Source organism: Myotis davidii, unplaced genomic scaffold (assembly GCF_000327345.1).
Source record: "Myotis davidii unplaced genomic scaffold, ASM32734v1 scaffold663, whole genome shotgun sequence".
Classification (NCBI taxonomy): domain Eukaryota; kingdom Metazoa; phylum Chordata; class Mammalia; order Chiroptera; family Vespertilionidae; genus Myotis; species Myotis davidii.
The window spans coordinates 7,894,430-7,912,125 of NW_006295816.1; the positions used below are offsets into that span (position 1 = coordinate 7,894,430).

Below are 17,696 nucleotides of genomic sequence, written 5' to 3' on the forward strand. Positions count from 1 at the left end.
GTGGTAGGAGATGATGGGCCTCGGGGTGGGCCGGATCAAGAATATGGACTAAGGTGTTTGGATTTGATGTTAAAAGCAACAGAGAGCCACTGAATAGAGCCCCTGAGGTAATTAGGAGGACAAAAGAGATGGTGTGTGTGTGCCATTCGGTGGTTTTAGAAAAGTGAGCAGGATTTTGTTAGCAAGAGTTGAAAGGATTAGGAAGACCAGGAAATGGTATGGCGATTTGTTAGGAAGATGTTTTTATACTCCAGGGGCCAGTGATGAGAGCCTGGGGAACATAGTGGCAACAGAAGTCTAGAAATAGGATTTTCCTTCTTCCAGTTTTACTTAAGGAATTTTTCCATTGGAAAAATTCAGCCTTAATACCTGTTGAGCAAAACTTTATCACCAAGAGAGATACTACTTTATTCAAATAAGAAAGAAAAAAGAAAAAGTAAAGTCATCAAGGAGACCTGTGCAAATATTCAAGCTGGCCTATGGCTTTATCGTTTCAGATATTTGAAGATATTCACCTTGGTAAACAACCCAAAATCCAAGAATTACTTAAGTGTACTGACAATATTTTCACATACATTTTTATCCTGGAGATGGGTTTGAAATGGGTGGCCTTTGGATTTCGGAAGTATTTCACCAGTGCCTGGTGCTGGCTTGATTTCACCATTGTGATTGTAAGTGTACCATCTCTCTTAAAGGGTAAAGGAGGGTGGTGTCTGCAACTTTATCTCCAGCAACTTAGGAAAAAAATAAGAGAGAAAATGACAAAGCTGATGGGGTGAAATGTTAATCATCAGTGTGTATTTCTTTTATTTTTTAAAAATATATTTTTATTGATTTCAGAGAAGAAGGGAGAGGGAGAGATAGAAACATCAGTGATGAGAGAGAATCATTGATTGGCTGCCTCCTGCACTAGCGCCCACAACCCGGCTATGTGCCCTTGACTGGAATTGAACCAGGGACCCTTCAGTTCGCAGGCTGACGCTCTATCCACTGAGCAAAACCAGCTAGGGCCATCAGTGTGTATTTCTAAAAACAAAGATATGATCTCACATAGTCACGGTGCAATTTTGACAGTAAATTTAACAAGATCCAATACTAAAAAAATCTATTTTCAGATTTTGTCAATTGTTGCAACAAAGTCCTTTATTTCCTATATCCCATCCATCACACCCCACACCCCAATCCAGTATCTAATTCAGGACCCCACATGACATATCATTGACATGACTCTTTGGTTTCCTTTAATTCACAACAATTTCTCAGCTTTCCTTTGTCTTTTAGTAAACAACTAACGAAAATGCATCGTCCTTACCTGCACGAGCTATAGTTTTGCCAGACAAGGAGGAAAGAGCCTCTCCATCTGTTCTTCCCTTTCCAGCAGTGTCTGTGTGTCTGGATAATCCACCTGCCTCTTAGAATGAGGGTTCTCACCCCCACATTGTCTTCTCTGGGCATCCAGGCAGGCATACTACCCAGCAGGCTTCTCTTCCCACTAGGTGTCTGTGACTACCCTCATTGACGTAAAGGGCTTGAAATCCTTCCGGACTCTTCGAGCATTGAGGCCCCTGCGAGCTCTGTCCCAGTTTGAAGGAATGAAGGTACGTTCTTCAGGTGCATGGGAGGGACTTTCTTCAGCCAGCAGGGAAAGGCGGAACATTTCTCCTGGGGCTAAGAGGGCTTTCCTTAAATGGCCAAGCTTTTCTTGGACTTCTTCTCATCCAGCCCATTGCTTAGAATTTGAGAAATGGAGGAAAGTGTAAGAGAAAGCCACCATCCTAAAAGAGCTTCTGTTACATGGACTGTGGCTTCCCTTTAATCCAAAGGCAGGTGTTCCATGAGCCCTCAACACCGTCATCAGAGGACACTTCTCAAGAGCTCCTTAGTGGCACCTGAAAGGACCCATCACCTATGCAGCTGAGAGCAGGGCTTGTCGTGGAGTGTGGGGAGGGTTAGAGTGGCAGGTAAAGACAGGAGCTCTAGGAGCCCCAGGCCTATCCTGGGACAAACAAGAGCATGATGAGTCTTATATCTGTTGTTTTTCTTCTGTTTTGTTTCCTTAAGGTGGTAGTTAATGCTCTCATAGGTGCCATACCTGCCATTCTCAATGTTTTGCTTGTCTGCCTCATTTTCTGGCTTATATTTTGTATCCTGGGAGTGAACTTGTTTTCCGGAAAATTTGGAAGATGCATGAATACAACAGCTAACCCGGCTTTACTTATAAATTACACCATTATTGCAAACCGAAGTCAATGTATAAGTGAAAATTTCACCTGGGACAACCTGAAAGTCAACTTTGACAATGTGGGAATGGCTTACCTTGCCCTGCTGCAAGTGGTAAGTGCTGTCAGCATGTTTGTCACTCTTAGGGAAACCATAAATTATTTCTCAACAAATAAAAATACAGTGACTCCCCTTAGGTAATAGAATCAAATCCCAATTCCTCATGTGAGAGCCAGTGCCCTCTGGAATTGTTCTTCACTAAGCGTCTCCAACTGAGCCTCAACCTTCAAGTGATGCCCCTGTAGGGTCTGTCCTTCCTACTCTGCCATGGGTGGTGCCTTGTTCTTCAGAGCTCCAAGCAGAGAGGAGAGAAACCTTGGAGGCCCGGCTGCACCATTAGTAATGGTTTCTTGTTGGAAGTCAGTCCCAGGTCAAGCCACAGCTGCCAGGTCTTGGACTGACAGTGCAGACAAACAGCATCAGGAGAAGCTTTAAACAGGCTCTTTCCAACAATTGATTTATAGCCTTTCTAGCAATTTTTAAGGCAGAACTTTCTTGTTTATAAACTTTATATTTTGTGTAAATTAATAATAAGAAAAATCCAAGACACTCATCCTTGCATTCCTTCCTACTGTCCTTTCACGTGGACATTCTGTCCTGGAAGGGTGCTACATCACCTTACACACATCTGCCCACTGGCCTTGCTTGCTTTTGCCTGGCATCTGTCTGTTGATGGCAAGTCTATAATTGTGTTCATGTTTATATACTTTTTGTTGCAGGCAACATTTAAGGGCTGGACAGATATTATGCATGCGGCTGTCGATGCCAGAGAGGTGAGCTTGTGTTTTACCATGTTCTCGAGTGCCGGGGTCAAAACAGGAATGTTATGATTACATCCTAGCATGCTCCAAAGTCCAGTCCTCTTTCTCCATAGTGGCCAAGGAAAAACCACTCATGTAGGATATGGAGCCAGAAACAGCAGCAGAATCACAGGATGCCTTGATTTTCTTCTCTCACCTTTTCTCCAAATGAGTGGGTAGGCAGAGCCATTTTTCAAAGGGTTCTTGCCCTTGACTGTGGGAAAATTGTAAGATGGGACTAGGTGTGAGCACAACAACCCCTCTCATGGCTTCAGGCTCTCCCAAGACTAAAGGGGTTTCTAGTGATTGTCAACTGTTGAATTCTAGTTAAATAGAAAATGGTCATGGATTCCCAAAGTTAGAAGAATACTCAGCGATCTCATTTATCTCTATTTTCCAATTGGAAAATTGAGGAATTGAAAGGATGAGTTTTGTCCAAAGTCATACTGTGAACAGATGGTTGAATCAAAAATGGAATCAGCATTGTTTGTTTTTTCCTATCATCACACACGTGTGTGTCTGATGTTCCATTTGAGAGTCTTTAGAGTTGATGTCTGGCACATAGTAGGTGCTCTTTACATGTGAGCTGGTAGTAGCAATAGAAGTGCTATGGGTAGTTATATGAGTAGTAGAGGCAATTTATAACCAAGGAAATATTTAAAAATATTAATGTGCTCATTTTTTTTGTCTGAGTAAATGGCCTTTCTCCTAGTTTCCTTTGAGCATCCATCTGCCTTGAGGTGGAGCTTGGGAATGGGGAGGAAATCTTATGCAGATGCCTGATAGAAAAGGTGTGTGGCTCACATATGTGGGTGGAAGTATGTGGAGGGATATCTGTCCTGATGCTCGTCCTGGGACATTCTAGTTGATATGTGCTGGCTTCTAGCATCATGGCCATTCTCTGTGTAGTTGTGGAGCATCCTGCTAGTCTCAAATATTAAAATTATAAGTGGTTAACAATGGGCATTTCTACCCCCTCAACTCTTCCTAGTCTCAAATACTGACGTGCAGCCATATTCCCCACACGGTTTCCTGGCCCAGCAGTCCACTCCATTCCTTGCTGTGAAGCCCACCATGGCAAACACATGGCTGTCAACCCCATGTCTAAGTCACATGAGAACTGAAAAAAGTTTGAGAGGCCTCTCTCTATCCCCAGTGTCTGATGCTTTGAGTCACACTTTGAGCTGAGGAGCTTGGTTTTAATTCATTTGTGTCCATTCTGGAGCTTGATCATTCATTCATTCATTCATTCATGATATGCTACATGTCACAAGGTATGCTAGGCATCAGGGATTTAAGAGTAACAGGACATAAGCATAAACTAAATACGATGTGGGCTCTGCATGAAGGATGTAATTGTTCAACAAGAGTTGGCAGTTAGTCTGCCTCTGGTAGTCTCACCCCCAGTCTGACTTCCTCCCATGGCATTGTACCCTGAGCGAGGGGAAACTGAGGGGCTTTCTGCAGGCACCATGGCTGTCTGGAGTGGGCTGAGGAGTTAATGCTGCTGCTGAGAAATACTTGGTCTTCTAGATGAGGTAGCTAATATGGCTTATATTTCTCTCCAGTAATTATTTTCTTCTCTCATTAAAAAAATTCCTAGAAGGAAGACCAGCCAGCATTTGAGACGAACATATACATGTACCTTTACTTTGTATTTTTTATCATCTTTGGCTCATTCTTCACTCTAAATCTCTTTATTGGTGTAATAATTGATAACTTCAATCATCAGCAGAAAAAGATAAGTATCGGGGTTGTCCTGGTTTGGTATTTTACTTCTCTTCTACAAAGCACTTGAGTGAAACATAATTCTGGTCTAGATGGTTGTGCAAAGTAGCCTTTATCATCAGCATGAGAACAAAGAGGGGGCCACCTAGAGACAAAGCTTGAAGATGTGGCTGAAAAGGGACTAAAAACAACTGGGTTTTATTAAATCATTGTTTTATTTCTCCATTCAACTCTTTAACACAAAGGACATTGTTGAACCCTAATAAAAAGGTAATTACTAGGATCAGTATTTATGACACTACAGTGATATTTTAGTAATCTTTCAATTGTAAGTTGTTACCCAGAATAAAAAGAATACTCTCTATAAAAACAAACAAACAAACAAATAAATAAATAAATAATTTTTAAAAGCCCTAGCTGGTTTGGCTCAGTGGATAGAGTGTCAGCCTGTGGACTGGAAGCGTCCTAGGTTCAATTCTGGTCAAGGGCACATACCTGGCTTGTGGACTCGATCCCCAGTAGGGGGCATGCAGGAGGCAGCCAATTAATGATTCCCTCTCATTGTTGTTTCTATCTCTCTCCCTCTCCCTTCCTCTCTGAAATCAATAAAAATAGGAAGGGAGGGAGGGAGGGAGGAAGGAAGGAAGGAAGGAAGGAAGGAAGAAAGGAAGCGAGGAAGGAAGGAAGGAAAAGAAAAAAGTAAAAGAAAGGAAAGAAAAAATACTCTCACCTATAGCAAACTGTGTCCTGGCTCCCAACACCCAAATGCAGCAGATTCATTGGAACAACTGGAAAAGAAGATGGTTGGCGAAGAGGCAGATTATTATAGAGAGGTTCCCCATGCATTGTAATAAACATGCTTTTTCCCCCCCTGACTTTTACTGTTCATAGTAAATGTGGAAGATAAAAAAAAAATTTAAATCATCCATAAGGTGAGCACCAAATGATAGCCATTTGGGATTAAGCCTCATCACTTTGGTACAATCCCTTCCAGTTACTTCCCAACTAAATATGTATTCCTTTTACATGCATGATATTTTTAATTTTGTAGCCCCTACCCGCTTCTCATTAGTCATGAGCCCATGTCATGAAATCATCTTTGTTGTAAGAATTTTGGGCGCAGAATTACATCCCATACTATGGATAGATCATAATTTATCCTGATCATTTTTCCCTTGCCTACATATTTAGTTCAGTTCTATATTTCTTGCTCTTCTAACACTATCACAAATATTCTTGAATTTCTCTCTGTGTATCTGGTTATTTCCTCAGGATAAGTTCTTAAATTTAAGGCATTAAAGATATACTATCAAATAACCTTTTAGAAACAGTGCTGGGTACACTCCTTTTGCAAGATATGAAAATGCCTCTGTTCTTTTCTCATCATTCTGGTTTTTATAATTTTTTAAATCTTTTCTAGCTTGATGGCTAACAGTGTTATCTCATTGCTTTATATTTATTTACTTGATTGTTTGTGAGGTTATACATGGTTTCACAGGATGGTGGCCATAAGTATTTTTCTCTTAAGAGTTATGTTTTTAGACTTTGTCTCTTTTTAAAATTGAGATTGTCATCTTTTTCTTATATTTTTATATAGTAAGTCCAATTTGTGACTTGCTTCTTGTATTTTTGTAGTGACCTTTTTGACTTATAGACATTTAGCATATTCATGGAGTCAAACTCCCGATCTTGACCTTTTTGACTTCTTCTCTTGCATTTCTGAATTCTAAAAACAGATAACTAAATATTATTCATCTTTGGTTTTCCCAGTTTTGGGATGCTCTTTTTTTATTTTTCTGTTGAACTTTTTTAACCCATCTAGAATATACCTTAATACTGATGAGCCCTCCTAGTATCTGCAGGGAGAGCCAGTCACTACCCTTCCGCAACTATTAGTCACTGCTGCTACTTGGGAGTGTGCTATGTGGAGTCACCTCTGTAATGTGCAATTTGATTGCAATCAATACCTGCAATTTGGGTGTCAGGCCTTATGATTTTAGGTTTCAGCTTACATTTGAAATCACTATTCTGATTAGACTATAGCAATTTTGTTTTGTTTTACTTTTTATTACAGAAAATTTCAAACATGCACAAGAGTATACTAAAATGAACCCAAACTACCTATCACCCATCACAACATTTATTGCTTTAAGAACATCCGTGCGCTGTCTGTGGCCTCACCCAAACCTGCCACTGGGTTGTTTGGGTTTTTTTGTAGAACTAATCAGACACATCATATCATTTCATCCACAGATATTTGAGAACATAGCTCTTTTTAAGCATAACCACAAATTTATTATCTCACCTAAAAAGATGAACATGAATTCTTTAAATTTGTCCAATACCTAGTCCATGTTCAAATTTCCTCCAGTCTTTCATTTTCTTAAAATACTTATTTGTTCTTTCATTGATTAAATCATGTGTATTGAAGTTTGTTTCTTTTCAAATCAGGATTCAAATCAGGTCCTCCCATTTGACAGCTTCCCGCTCTCTGGAATAATGGGATGTGCCAGGCCTAGTCAGACCCTTCCTGTCCCCGAGCTGGAACCAGCCATTTCTCTGAGGAGTGCTGGGTTCGTTATGTGCGGTGTGTTTCAAGACCGCCGTTGGGAATGCTCATTGTCTTTGCTTCAAGGCTTTTCAGTGGACAGAGCTACTTCACATTTAGGACTCCTGGGAGATATACATGGAAATAAGAATACTGATCATTCAAATTCAGGACCCTGAGGTTCTCATTTAACTGATACAGCTGTACCTCCTCTCCTCTACCCTGAGAAACCTGGTTCTCATGGGCACAGGAGATGATAGCAGTACAATTTTCCATACTTGCTCATTTTCTTTATCCCACAACACACACCTAGGACAGGCTCAGAAAAACAGTGTTAATACTATCATAATGCATATGATTACTGAAGACACTTGTGTCTGCCAGGCATCCTGAAACAACCTGATTAATTTCTGGGGCTGTTTTTATTTTATTTTTACTTTGGTACAATACACATAGCACAAAATTTACCATCTTAACCATTTTTATTGTTCAGTTCAGTGGTATTAAATACATTTATCACCACTATCTATCTTCATAACTCTTTTCATCTTGTAAAATTGAAACTCTGTACCCATTAAACAATAACTCCCATTCTTCATTCTCAGCCCCTAGCAACCACTCTTCTACTTTCTGTCTCTATGACTTTGACTACTCTAAGTATCTCATATAAGTGAAATCATACAGTATTTGTCTTTTCGTGACTGTCTTATTTCATTTAGCATAATGTCCTTGAGTTCATTTTGTTTGTTTATTTGTCTTACTTGTTCATTTGTTGCTTTCTGTTTTGTATTTACATGTGAGTGAAGTCATACGGTTCTTGATTTTTTCCATCTGACTTACTTCGCTTAGCATGATATTCTCAAGATCCATCCATGCTGTCGGAAATGTCAGTATTTCATCTTTTTGTATGGCTGGGTAGTATTCCATTATATATATGTATAACATCTTTATCCAATCATCCATCAAAGGAATGGAAATTGGTACAGCCACTGTGGAAAACAGCATGGAGGTTCCTAAAAAAAATTATGAATAGAGCACCATATGACCAGCAATCCCTCTTCTGGGTACCTACCCAAAAAATTTGAAAACATTTATTCATAAAGATATATGTCTCTGTGTTCATTACAGCATTATTCATGCCGGCTAAGACATGGAAACAACCTAAGTGTCCTTTGATGATGCACTAAATTTTTATGAAGTTTAATTTATTTTTCTTCTACCTTTGGTGTCATACTAAAGAATTTATTGACAAATCCAATGTGATGAAGCTTTTGTCTTGTTTTCTTCTTAGAGTTTTGCTGTTTTAGGTTTTATATTTATGTCTTTGATCCGTTTTGAGTTAATTTTTATATATGGTGTCAGGTAAGGACTCACCTTTATTCTTTTGCATGCAGACATCCATGTTCCCAGTGCCGGTTTTCCCAGTCTTTGAAAAGGCTGACCTAGGCCTGTATATTTTTGGTCCATACTGGTGGTGTAAATTCTAATCCCATACCCACATCATGGCAGGCCTGGATTCACAAATTATCAGGGAAGATTAGGTTTTTATCCATAGTGCACACTGAGACAGCTTCCTAGTTGTCTTTCATTGACAACAAATTCTGTCGTCTTCACCTCTTCATTGGCAGCACGTGGAAAGTCCAGATTCATCCAGGGACCTCAGCAGAAGCCCACTGCCTTTTCTCCCATGACCCCTTGTGCTTATTAAAGCCCACGATTCTAGTTTGTTTTACAGAGATTAGAAAATGCTCCTAGACCAATTGTGGCTTTAGAACTAATTTACTGCTCTGTCTTATTTTTTAAAATCTCTCTTGATTTTCAGACCCTGGAGATTTTCCTTACTTTGGTAAGGAAAATGGTATTGTTCAGCTATACAATTTAAAGGAATTCTCTTCTGTTTTATCCAGGATGTCTAGATATTTTACTTTAAGTCCTCTAAAACTATCAGAAATGAAAAATCTAGGTCATTTTTCTATTCTTTCTTGCTCAGTAGTGAAAACCCTTAAAGCTGTCTAATTTTTATTTCTGAAAATGGCTCTGGACAGATTCTGTGAAATTTTATTAGTAGTGATCTATATGTTCATTTATTTAGGAGAATTTTAAATGCCACTGAGTGGCATTTTTTGTTTAAATTGTGTCACTCATTTATATTTTTGTTGCACTGTGGTTTGATTTATGCAACCTGAAATATTTCCAGTTTTGTAAAGATTCTGTAGATGTTTGCGAATAATTTGTTACCTTTGTTTATATTCTAAAAAATGAAATGTAATTATAATATTTCTCTCCTATTCCTTAATTTAAACCCGGGTTCCTTTCAGCCCTCCCCTAGAGTCCAGCCTCTTTTGCTTCCCATTGCAATTTTAGGAATTAATGATAGACGTGGGATATAATTTTATTTCTGACAAATTAGAACGTGTTTCTAAAACTCTGTTAATAATTAACTCTCCTCTTCTTCATATACTTAGGTGGCCAAGACATTTTTATGACGGAAGAACAGAAGAAATACTATAATGCAATGAAAAAGTTAGGATCCAAAAAACCTCAAAAGCCCATTCCAAGACCTCTGGTAAGAGAAGTAATTGATTCTAAATACACAGCTCATTACGTGGTTATGAGGATCTCCGATGTCAACCCTGCTCCTCTTCCTTAATTTTTAAAATTTACAGACTTTTCCCAAGAACAATAAAAACCCAGATGTATAGGTGTATGGCTCAAGTCCTTAGGAAAATTAGACACATATTCAGTAGTAAGAGTCTGGGTAACAACAGGCACTTAGTATATACTCATTGCAGTGACGAGATGTTAGCAGACTTTTTTCCCCATTGAATTTATTGGGATAACATTGGTTCACAAAACCATCCAGGTTTTGAGTGTACAACTCAACACAACATCATCTGCACACTGCATCGTGTGCCCATCCCCCCAGCAAAGTCTCCTTCCGTCTCTATCTCCTCACTGCCTATGCCCACCTCCACCTACCCCCACCCCCTTTCCCCCTGGCTGTCACCACACTGTTGTCTGTGTCTGTTAGCCGACCGTTTTAATTTCACCTTGACTAGTTTAAAATGTATTTATAATATATTTTGTCAAATTTTTCTGCTGTGAAGTTGAGGCCATGCATACTCCCTTTCACTTCACAAATGTTTATGATAGACTTTCTGTGTCAGGCATTGGCAAACATTTCCTGTAAAAGGTCAGGCAGTGAATACTTTCAGCTTTGCAGGCCTTATGGTCTCGGCTGCTACTGCTCTCTCTGCCCTTGTGCCAGAAAAGCAGCCACAGACAGCACAGAACATACGTGCATGACTGTATTCCAGTACACCTTGATGTAGAGACACTGACACTTGGATTCCATATATGTTTCATATGTCAACACTTTATTCTTTTGAGGTTTTTCTCAAACATTAAAAACATAAAATCCATTCTGAGCTCCCAGGTTATACAAAAAACAGGAGGTGGGCCAGATTTGGTCTATGGGCGTGGTTTGCTGATCCTGCTTTAACTGGTATGAAAGGGCTGCTCAGTGCTCACAGGCTAATCGAAGGGCTGGGATTTGAGAGCATTCGATGATAAAGTAATACAACAAGCACCATTGGTAGCTCTGACAAGTGAGTTTGAAGGCTTTCAAGGTGGAGTGGGTCAGCCAGGGCAGCAGAATGGAAGAAGGGCTTGAGAATTGAAGTGTGTGGAGGATTTTGAGATTTTCATTTGAACATAGACCCCAAAGTATCAAAAGTGTGTAAAATTTACTGCTATTCCCAGCACTCAGAATAGAGCCTGACATCAAGTGTGTCGTGTGTGTGTGTGTATTTGCTTTTCATATTATATTATATTTTATTTATTTATTCATTTATTTATTGTCTAAAGTTTACATATGTCTCCTTTTCTCCAAATTGACCACCTCCTGTATATGCCTTTTTTATTTGTTATTTCATCCTTACAACTCAAAGTGATCTATGATTTCTTTCTTTTTCTCTCTCAGAACAAATGCCAGGGTCTCGTATTTGACCTGGTCACAAACCAGTTCTTTGATGTCTTCATCATCATCTTCATTCTCCTCAACATGATTAGCATGATGGCTGAGTCATATGACCAGTCTAAGACCATGAAATCCATCCTTGAGAATCTCAACCTGGCCTTTGTGGTCATCTTCACAATTGAGTGTCTCATCAAAATCTTTGCTTTGAGGCAATACTACTTCACCAATGGCTGGAATTTATTTGATTGTTTGATCGTGGTCATTTCTATCGTTAGTAAGTAAAATCAGCAGCCAGAGGGGTGTGTATCTGAGAGCCAGGAGTAAATTGGTATTATTATTTGGAAGTATGCCCAAACTATCCATAAAGCAACAAATGAGGCTTAATGTGATTTCTGAAAACATAGGTGTGCTCATGCCACTCTTTACTGGGAATTTGCTAGGTGATAGAGTAATTTCCATTCCCTCGACTGTCTACCCAATTGGAGTAGAGAGGTAAATAATAATGTAGGTCATTTAGTCAATGGAGATAGACAAAATTAAGGTGACTTAAAAGTTTCTGTGGGGTTACCTGGTTAATCTTGGTAACTGAGTCTGAGTTCTGCCTTCCCTGTGAAACTAACTATAAGCCCTAATGAACATTATATAACTTTTTAAGGATTTGGCATTTAGTTTCCATATTTTTCTTTAGTTCAAAATCCATGTGATGTCAGATGACAATTATTATGCCCCTTGACATTGTCAGGCCTTCCCTCACCTCCTTTGCAAGGCCTCTATGACCCATCCTAGATTGGGCTTCCGCAGGCGTGTCTATGGCCAAGCAGTACTTCCTCTTTACTCTGTATCGTATGTTAACTTAAACCACAGCATAAACTATGCTTGTCTCTACTGCTTGGACCCCATTCACCAGCTAGGCTCACTCTATAATCAGCATATTTTCCCTGATCACTGGCAAGATTAACTATAAGGTTTATGAAAGAAGAATGGGGTGGGGGAGAGGGCTATTGCCATATACCTTTATTCTCCATGCTTAACCATCGAGTTTACTCTGAGTTTTTGAAGTCTGCTTTTAACTAAACCAATAATTTGACTTTTTATAATTGTGTAAAATTGCCAAGGCCCCTTCTTATAGTTCAAAAAGCAGTGGGAGCAATAACAATAAATTTCACAGGTGGAAGCTTTTGTGCTATTTCAGAAAGGATGCATTAAACAGATATTTTGGATAAAAATATTTTGGTTCCTATCACTGCAGCAGTGCCACTTTTCAGAGGACAAGTTCATAGGCTATTCTGGCTTCTAAGCCATGTAGATAAAGTGTACCAATAGATCCTTCCATGTGCTAACGGTTACATAGATTTTTAATTTTTATTAGTCAGTTCCAATCATAAATCCTGGTAAAATTGACAGAAGCAGCTGTGTTAGAAAGTGGTGGTTGGATGATTCTGGGGCAGCCCTCTTGTAGCTTACAGAGCCCATTCTCCACTATGTAGAGAGCAGCTCATTCACTCCACTCTCTATTGAACTCCTTCCAGGCGGTGCTAGGCATCGTACAGTTTGTGGAAACATCTCTGACTACTGTCCCTTAAACAAATATTAGGCAATTGCAGTTACACTGCATAGCACTGGATAACATTTTGTTCTAGTGGTTGAGGAAATATGCACATTGAGCCAAATCCTGCTCACCAAAGGCAGCATTTTTTATTCCTTTGCCAGTAGGTCTGCCATTCAACTCTTAGCCTCTACACTTTCTCAAGCTCTTTCCTAAGCTTTTAGAGAAATATACAATGAGAGTGAGCCACAGTGAGTCTCTCTCTAGGAGATAACAAGCCAGTTGTTAAGACCTACTCACCTTAAAGCAGTGGTTCTCAACCTTCCTAATGCCGCGACCCTTTAATACAGATCCTCATGTTATGGTGACCCCCAATTTCATTGTTACAAATTGAACATAATTAAAGCATAGTGGTTAATCACAAAAACAATATGTAATTATATATGTGTTTTCTGATGGTCTTAGGCGACCCCTGTGAAAGGGTTGTATGACCCACAGGTTGAGAACCGCTGCCTTAAGAGTCAGAAACAGAGAAATTAATTGAACACCAAAGTACATGGTACACAGATGATTGATCTCAGAGATGGGACAGATTACTGTGGACTTGATTACTTAAAGAACTATTCCTGGAGGAGGTGGGCCTTAAAGAATGGACCTCCTCCAGTGGTTGCTAAATTGGTACTAAATGAATTCCACATCTCACCAGGGTTGGCTGCCCAACTAACATGTGAATTAAACTTCTTGGGCACAATTGGGCAGTCAGTGAAACATGTCATCAATTAGTTCATTTTAGTCATTAGGCGATGGCAGATAGTTTTGGCTGCCTATCACCCTGAAGGACCTTAGAGGACCGCCATAGCAAGGCCATGTCTACACGTTCCAACCATTCTATAATATCGGGGCCAAAATGTGAGTTGTCTTAAATCTTTGTTTCACTTGCCCACAGAGTAGGCAGTGAGAGCAGAGGGTGACATTTTAGGCAGTTTTCAGAAACCTGTGCTTGAGACGCCATTTCTGAGTGTCTACCACAACAAAGAAAGTATCTCTAATTTAGTCCCTGAAATGTTTTGAGTTTGGACTCAGGAGTCCTTAGGATGAACATATTAACAAACATGAGAGATCCATGGCAGCTTTAGCCCAAAGATGAACATCCTAACACTACCATCTCGTGACCATACCTATGGCAAGCTGTGCTCAAATTCCTCTATACCCGTGGTCGGCAAACTGCGGCTCGCGAGCCACATGCGGCTTTTTGCCCCCTTGAGTGTGGCTCTTCCTAAGCCTTAGGAGTACCCTAATTAAGTTAATAACAATGTACCTACTTATATAGTTTCAGTTTAAAAAATTTGGCTCTCAAAAGAAATTTCAATCATCATACTGTTGATATTTGGCTCTGTTGACTAATGAGTTTGCCGACAACTGCTCTATACAAATAAGATTCTGTTTCTTTAAGGAATTTTGAGGTTAGGTTTCCCACAATTTCTACTGATAACTCAGGCTCAAGCCAAACTTCATTAGCAGAAATTTCTCTTTATACTCTAATCTAAAAAACTCCATCTATAGTTCATCTGTTTTCCACACTATACATCCAATAAATGTGGATAACTATTATATTATTACCCCACAAATGACTTTAAATGCCCAACATAGATAATATATTTCAAGTTCATGAGATAACTCACAAAGTAGCCTTTCATAAGCTACATTTTCTTTACTTTCCTCGAGTCTTTAGTATTTTAGACATCCTATCCCATCTAAGGTCCCACCTAAAACTGTATGGCCCTTGGAAATTATTTTCCAAATTAAGGTACAGATAGATATTTCCCCTTATATGGGTAAAGAAAATTCTTAATTTTGTGCATAAATTAAAAGGTATTGATAAAAGTCAGTCCCACTAAGATTCCAAGGCAGGCGAGACAGCCTGGTCTGAAACGAGGCCTGCTAGAGACGGACTGACTCTTCTCCTCTTCCTCAGGTACCATGATTTCTCTCTTGGAACACCAGGAGCACATTCCTTTCCCTCCGACACTCTTCAGAATTGTCCGCTTGGCTCGGATCGGCAGGATCCTGAGGCTTGTCCGGGCGGCACGAGGAATCAGGACTCTCCTTTTTGCTCTGATGATGTCCCTTCCCTCTCTGTTCAACATCGGTCTTCTACTCTTTCTGGTTATGTTTATTTATGCCATTTTTGGAATGAACTCTTTCTATAGAGTAAAGCAAGACTCTGGAATTGATGACATATTCAACTTTGAAACTTTTGCAGGCAGCTTGCTCTGTCTCTTCCAGATAACCACCTCAGCAGGTTGGGACACCCTCCTCAACCCCATGTTGAAATCTGAAGCTTCATGTGACCCCAAAAAAGAGAACTGTCACCTCTCTACCATAGCCATAGCCTACTTTGTCAGTTACATCATCATCTCCTTTCTCATTGTTGTCAACATGTACATTGCTGTGATTTTAGAAAACTTCAATACAGCCACTGAAGAAAGTGAAGATCCTTTGGGTGAAGATGACTTTGAAATGTTCTACGAAATCTGGGAAAAGTTTGACCCCGAAGCCACACAGTTTATCAAATATTCTGCCCTTTCTGACTTTGCCGATGCCCTTCCTGAGCCTTTGCGTGTGGCAAAGCCAAATAAATTCCAATTCCTAGTAATGGACTTGCCCATGGTAAGTGGAGATCGCCTCCACTGCCTGGACATCCTCTTCGCGTTCACCACGAGGGTACTCGGTGACTCCACTGGCCTGGACAGCATGAAGGCGATGATGGAGGAGAAGTTCATGGAAGCCAACCCTCTGAAGAAGTTATACGAACCCATAGTCACCACCACCAAGAGGACGGAAGAGGAGCGATGCGCTGCTATCATTCAAAAGGCCTTTCGCAAGTACATAGTGATGGTGAAGATGAACAAGTGTGCTTTGGAAGACAGGCCTCGCTCACCTCTCCAGACACTCTGCAATGGAGACTTGCCTAGCTCCGGGGTGGCCGAGGGCAAGGTCCACTGTGACTGAGCCCCTCACTGCCACCCCTTACCTGACAGCCTCACCGTCTGTGAGCACCAGGGCCCCACAGCCCCGTGTGTGAGCAAACAGTGGACTCATAGTTATTCCATTTTCTTGGATAAAAGAAGTGCGATTTCAGGGTTCACTTCAAATGGTTTCTACAGTGCTATAAGATGAGGCTGCCTGACTGTAACCACTGTTGCTGTTTTAACTAGAAAGGGCTGTAGAGGACACACTAGTGTTAGGATTGAAACACAGTTCGAATTATGTCAAAACAAAAGAATAAAAAAGAAACAAAGAACATTAAAATTTTTAATTGTTTTTCCATATGTTTTGAGGTACATTATCTAATATCTGTGTTTAATGTTTTCCCCAATGCAAGTATGGGGCTTATCACATAGAGCTCTTTTGCATGCTAAGTGAAAATTCAAAACCTTCCAATGAAAAAAATAGCTCACTGAAGATATTTTTACCAACATTAGATATTTGGAGTTTATTTCAAACACAAAAGCATGGTCTTGACTTGTCAATTACCACCATATCTTTCACCAGCTGCAATCTCTGTTATATATATTTGGATAAATAAACAAACAAACAAATGAGGCTTTCATTTTGCATTTTATTCAGAAAGTACACTAAAAAGCCTATTGTTCAGTGGTTGTGTAAGCAATGGTTTAAATGTGGTGCTTTGCTTGGAATTAAAGGTGGAAACAAAGGGTGAGGGTGAAGACTGGTTTGGGGGGTTGGGGGGCAATGGGGGGATAACCACACATTTGTAATACCTTAATCAATAAAAAATAAATAAGCAGTTCACTAAAAAATAAAAAAAATTAAAGGTGGCAACAAGTGGTATACTGATAAGGGTCTAACAGTTGGCTCTTCAGGAAAAAAAAAAAAAAAGCCAGGATTTGTAGTATTTGCTGATCTCTGTGGCGAATTCCTCCATCCTGGCTGATTTCAAGCTACTGACATGATGTCTCTGCAGATGGAGTTGGGAAGAAGTGTCCAGCATCTGGTCTCACAGGCTGGCCCGAGCTGGCTCCAGCACATTGGAACCAATGAGAAAGGCTCCTGTGACTTTGGTAACAAATATGCAGCGGGCCCCTTCGGTGGAGAGCGCACCTCTCAGCAGCAGGACGTCAGGGCGCAGACGCCATGGGACATGGTGGTTAGCTGGTGGCCTTAGCCACCTGATGGACCCTACACTTACCTCTGGCTGAATGTCTGCTTGAAAAGCAGCCCAGAGAACAACCCAGGCCCATCAAGAGGGCCTGGCCCAGGGGTAGCTCAGGACCTCCCTAAAAACCGGAGACACCCCAAGGCCAACAAGACATTAGGCCGGCAGCCCCCAGAGACTGGACTGGGGGCAAAGAACCTACATTTTGATCGTCTAAGTGTGGAGGGAACCCCTGCAGAAATATCCCTGGAGCCCTGTACCTCACACAGCCTGGAGGAGCTGATGTTTCTACTGGCAGCCTGGGGTCTGAGGGTTGAGCCTCTGTCCCATGGAGGGAAGGCCAGTGCCGGACACTGTGGCACACCGAGGGGCGATCATTTTCAACGTGTGCAAGATCTCACCATGACACAGCGTATTCATGGGCCTGCGTTTCCTGAGTTTTGTAGGCAGCCTCGTGTTCTGGAGCGTTGGCAAAACCAATAATCGCATTATCTAATCATGGTCAATATCTAATTTTTACTTAGTGGCTGCTGTGCACCAGGCACTGGCTAAGCATTTGTCATGAGTAATCTCATTTGACCCTCACAATAACCCGGGGAGTGTGCGGTCACTCGCCTGGTGGAGCCTGAGCTTTT

General features: G+C 40.6%; 1 protein-coding gene across 1 annotated transcript in view; it reads left to right on the forward strand.

Moving 5' to 3' along the window:
- SCN11A (sodium voltage-gated channel alpha subunit 11) overlaps nt 1-16,463 on the forward strand; it is a 105,090-nt gene extending 88,627 nt beyond the window's left edge. The window contains exons 20-27 of the mRNA XM_006770556.2: nt 498-671; nt 1,497-1,598; nt 2,062-2,334; nt 3,000-3,053; nt 4,684-4,825; nt 9,822-9,922; nt 11,339-11,609; nt 14,857-16,463. Of these exons, the coding sequence (XP_006770619.1) occupies nt 498-671; nt 1,497-1,598; nt 2,062-2,334; nt 3,000-3,053; nt 4,684-4,825; nt 9,822-9,922; nt 11,339-11,609; nt 14,857-15,893 (2,154 nt within the window). The 3' untranslated portion in view covers nt 15,894-16,463. The remainder of the gene's footprint in view (nt 1-497; nt 672-1,496; nt 1,599-2,061; nt 2,335-2,999; nt 3,054-4,683; nt 4,826-9,821; nt 9,923-11,338; nt 11,610-14,856) is intronic.
- The last annotated feature ends 1,233 nt before the right edge of the window (nt 16,464-17,696 follow it).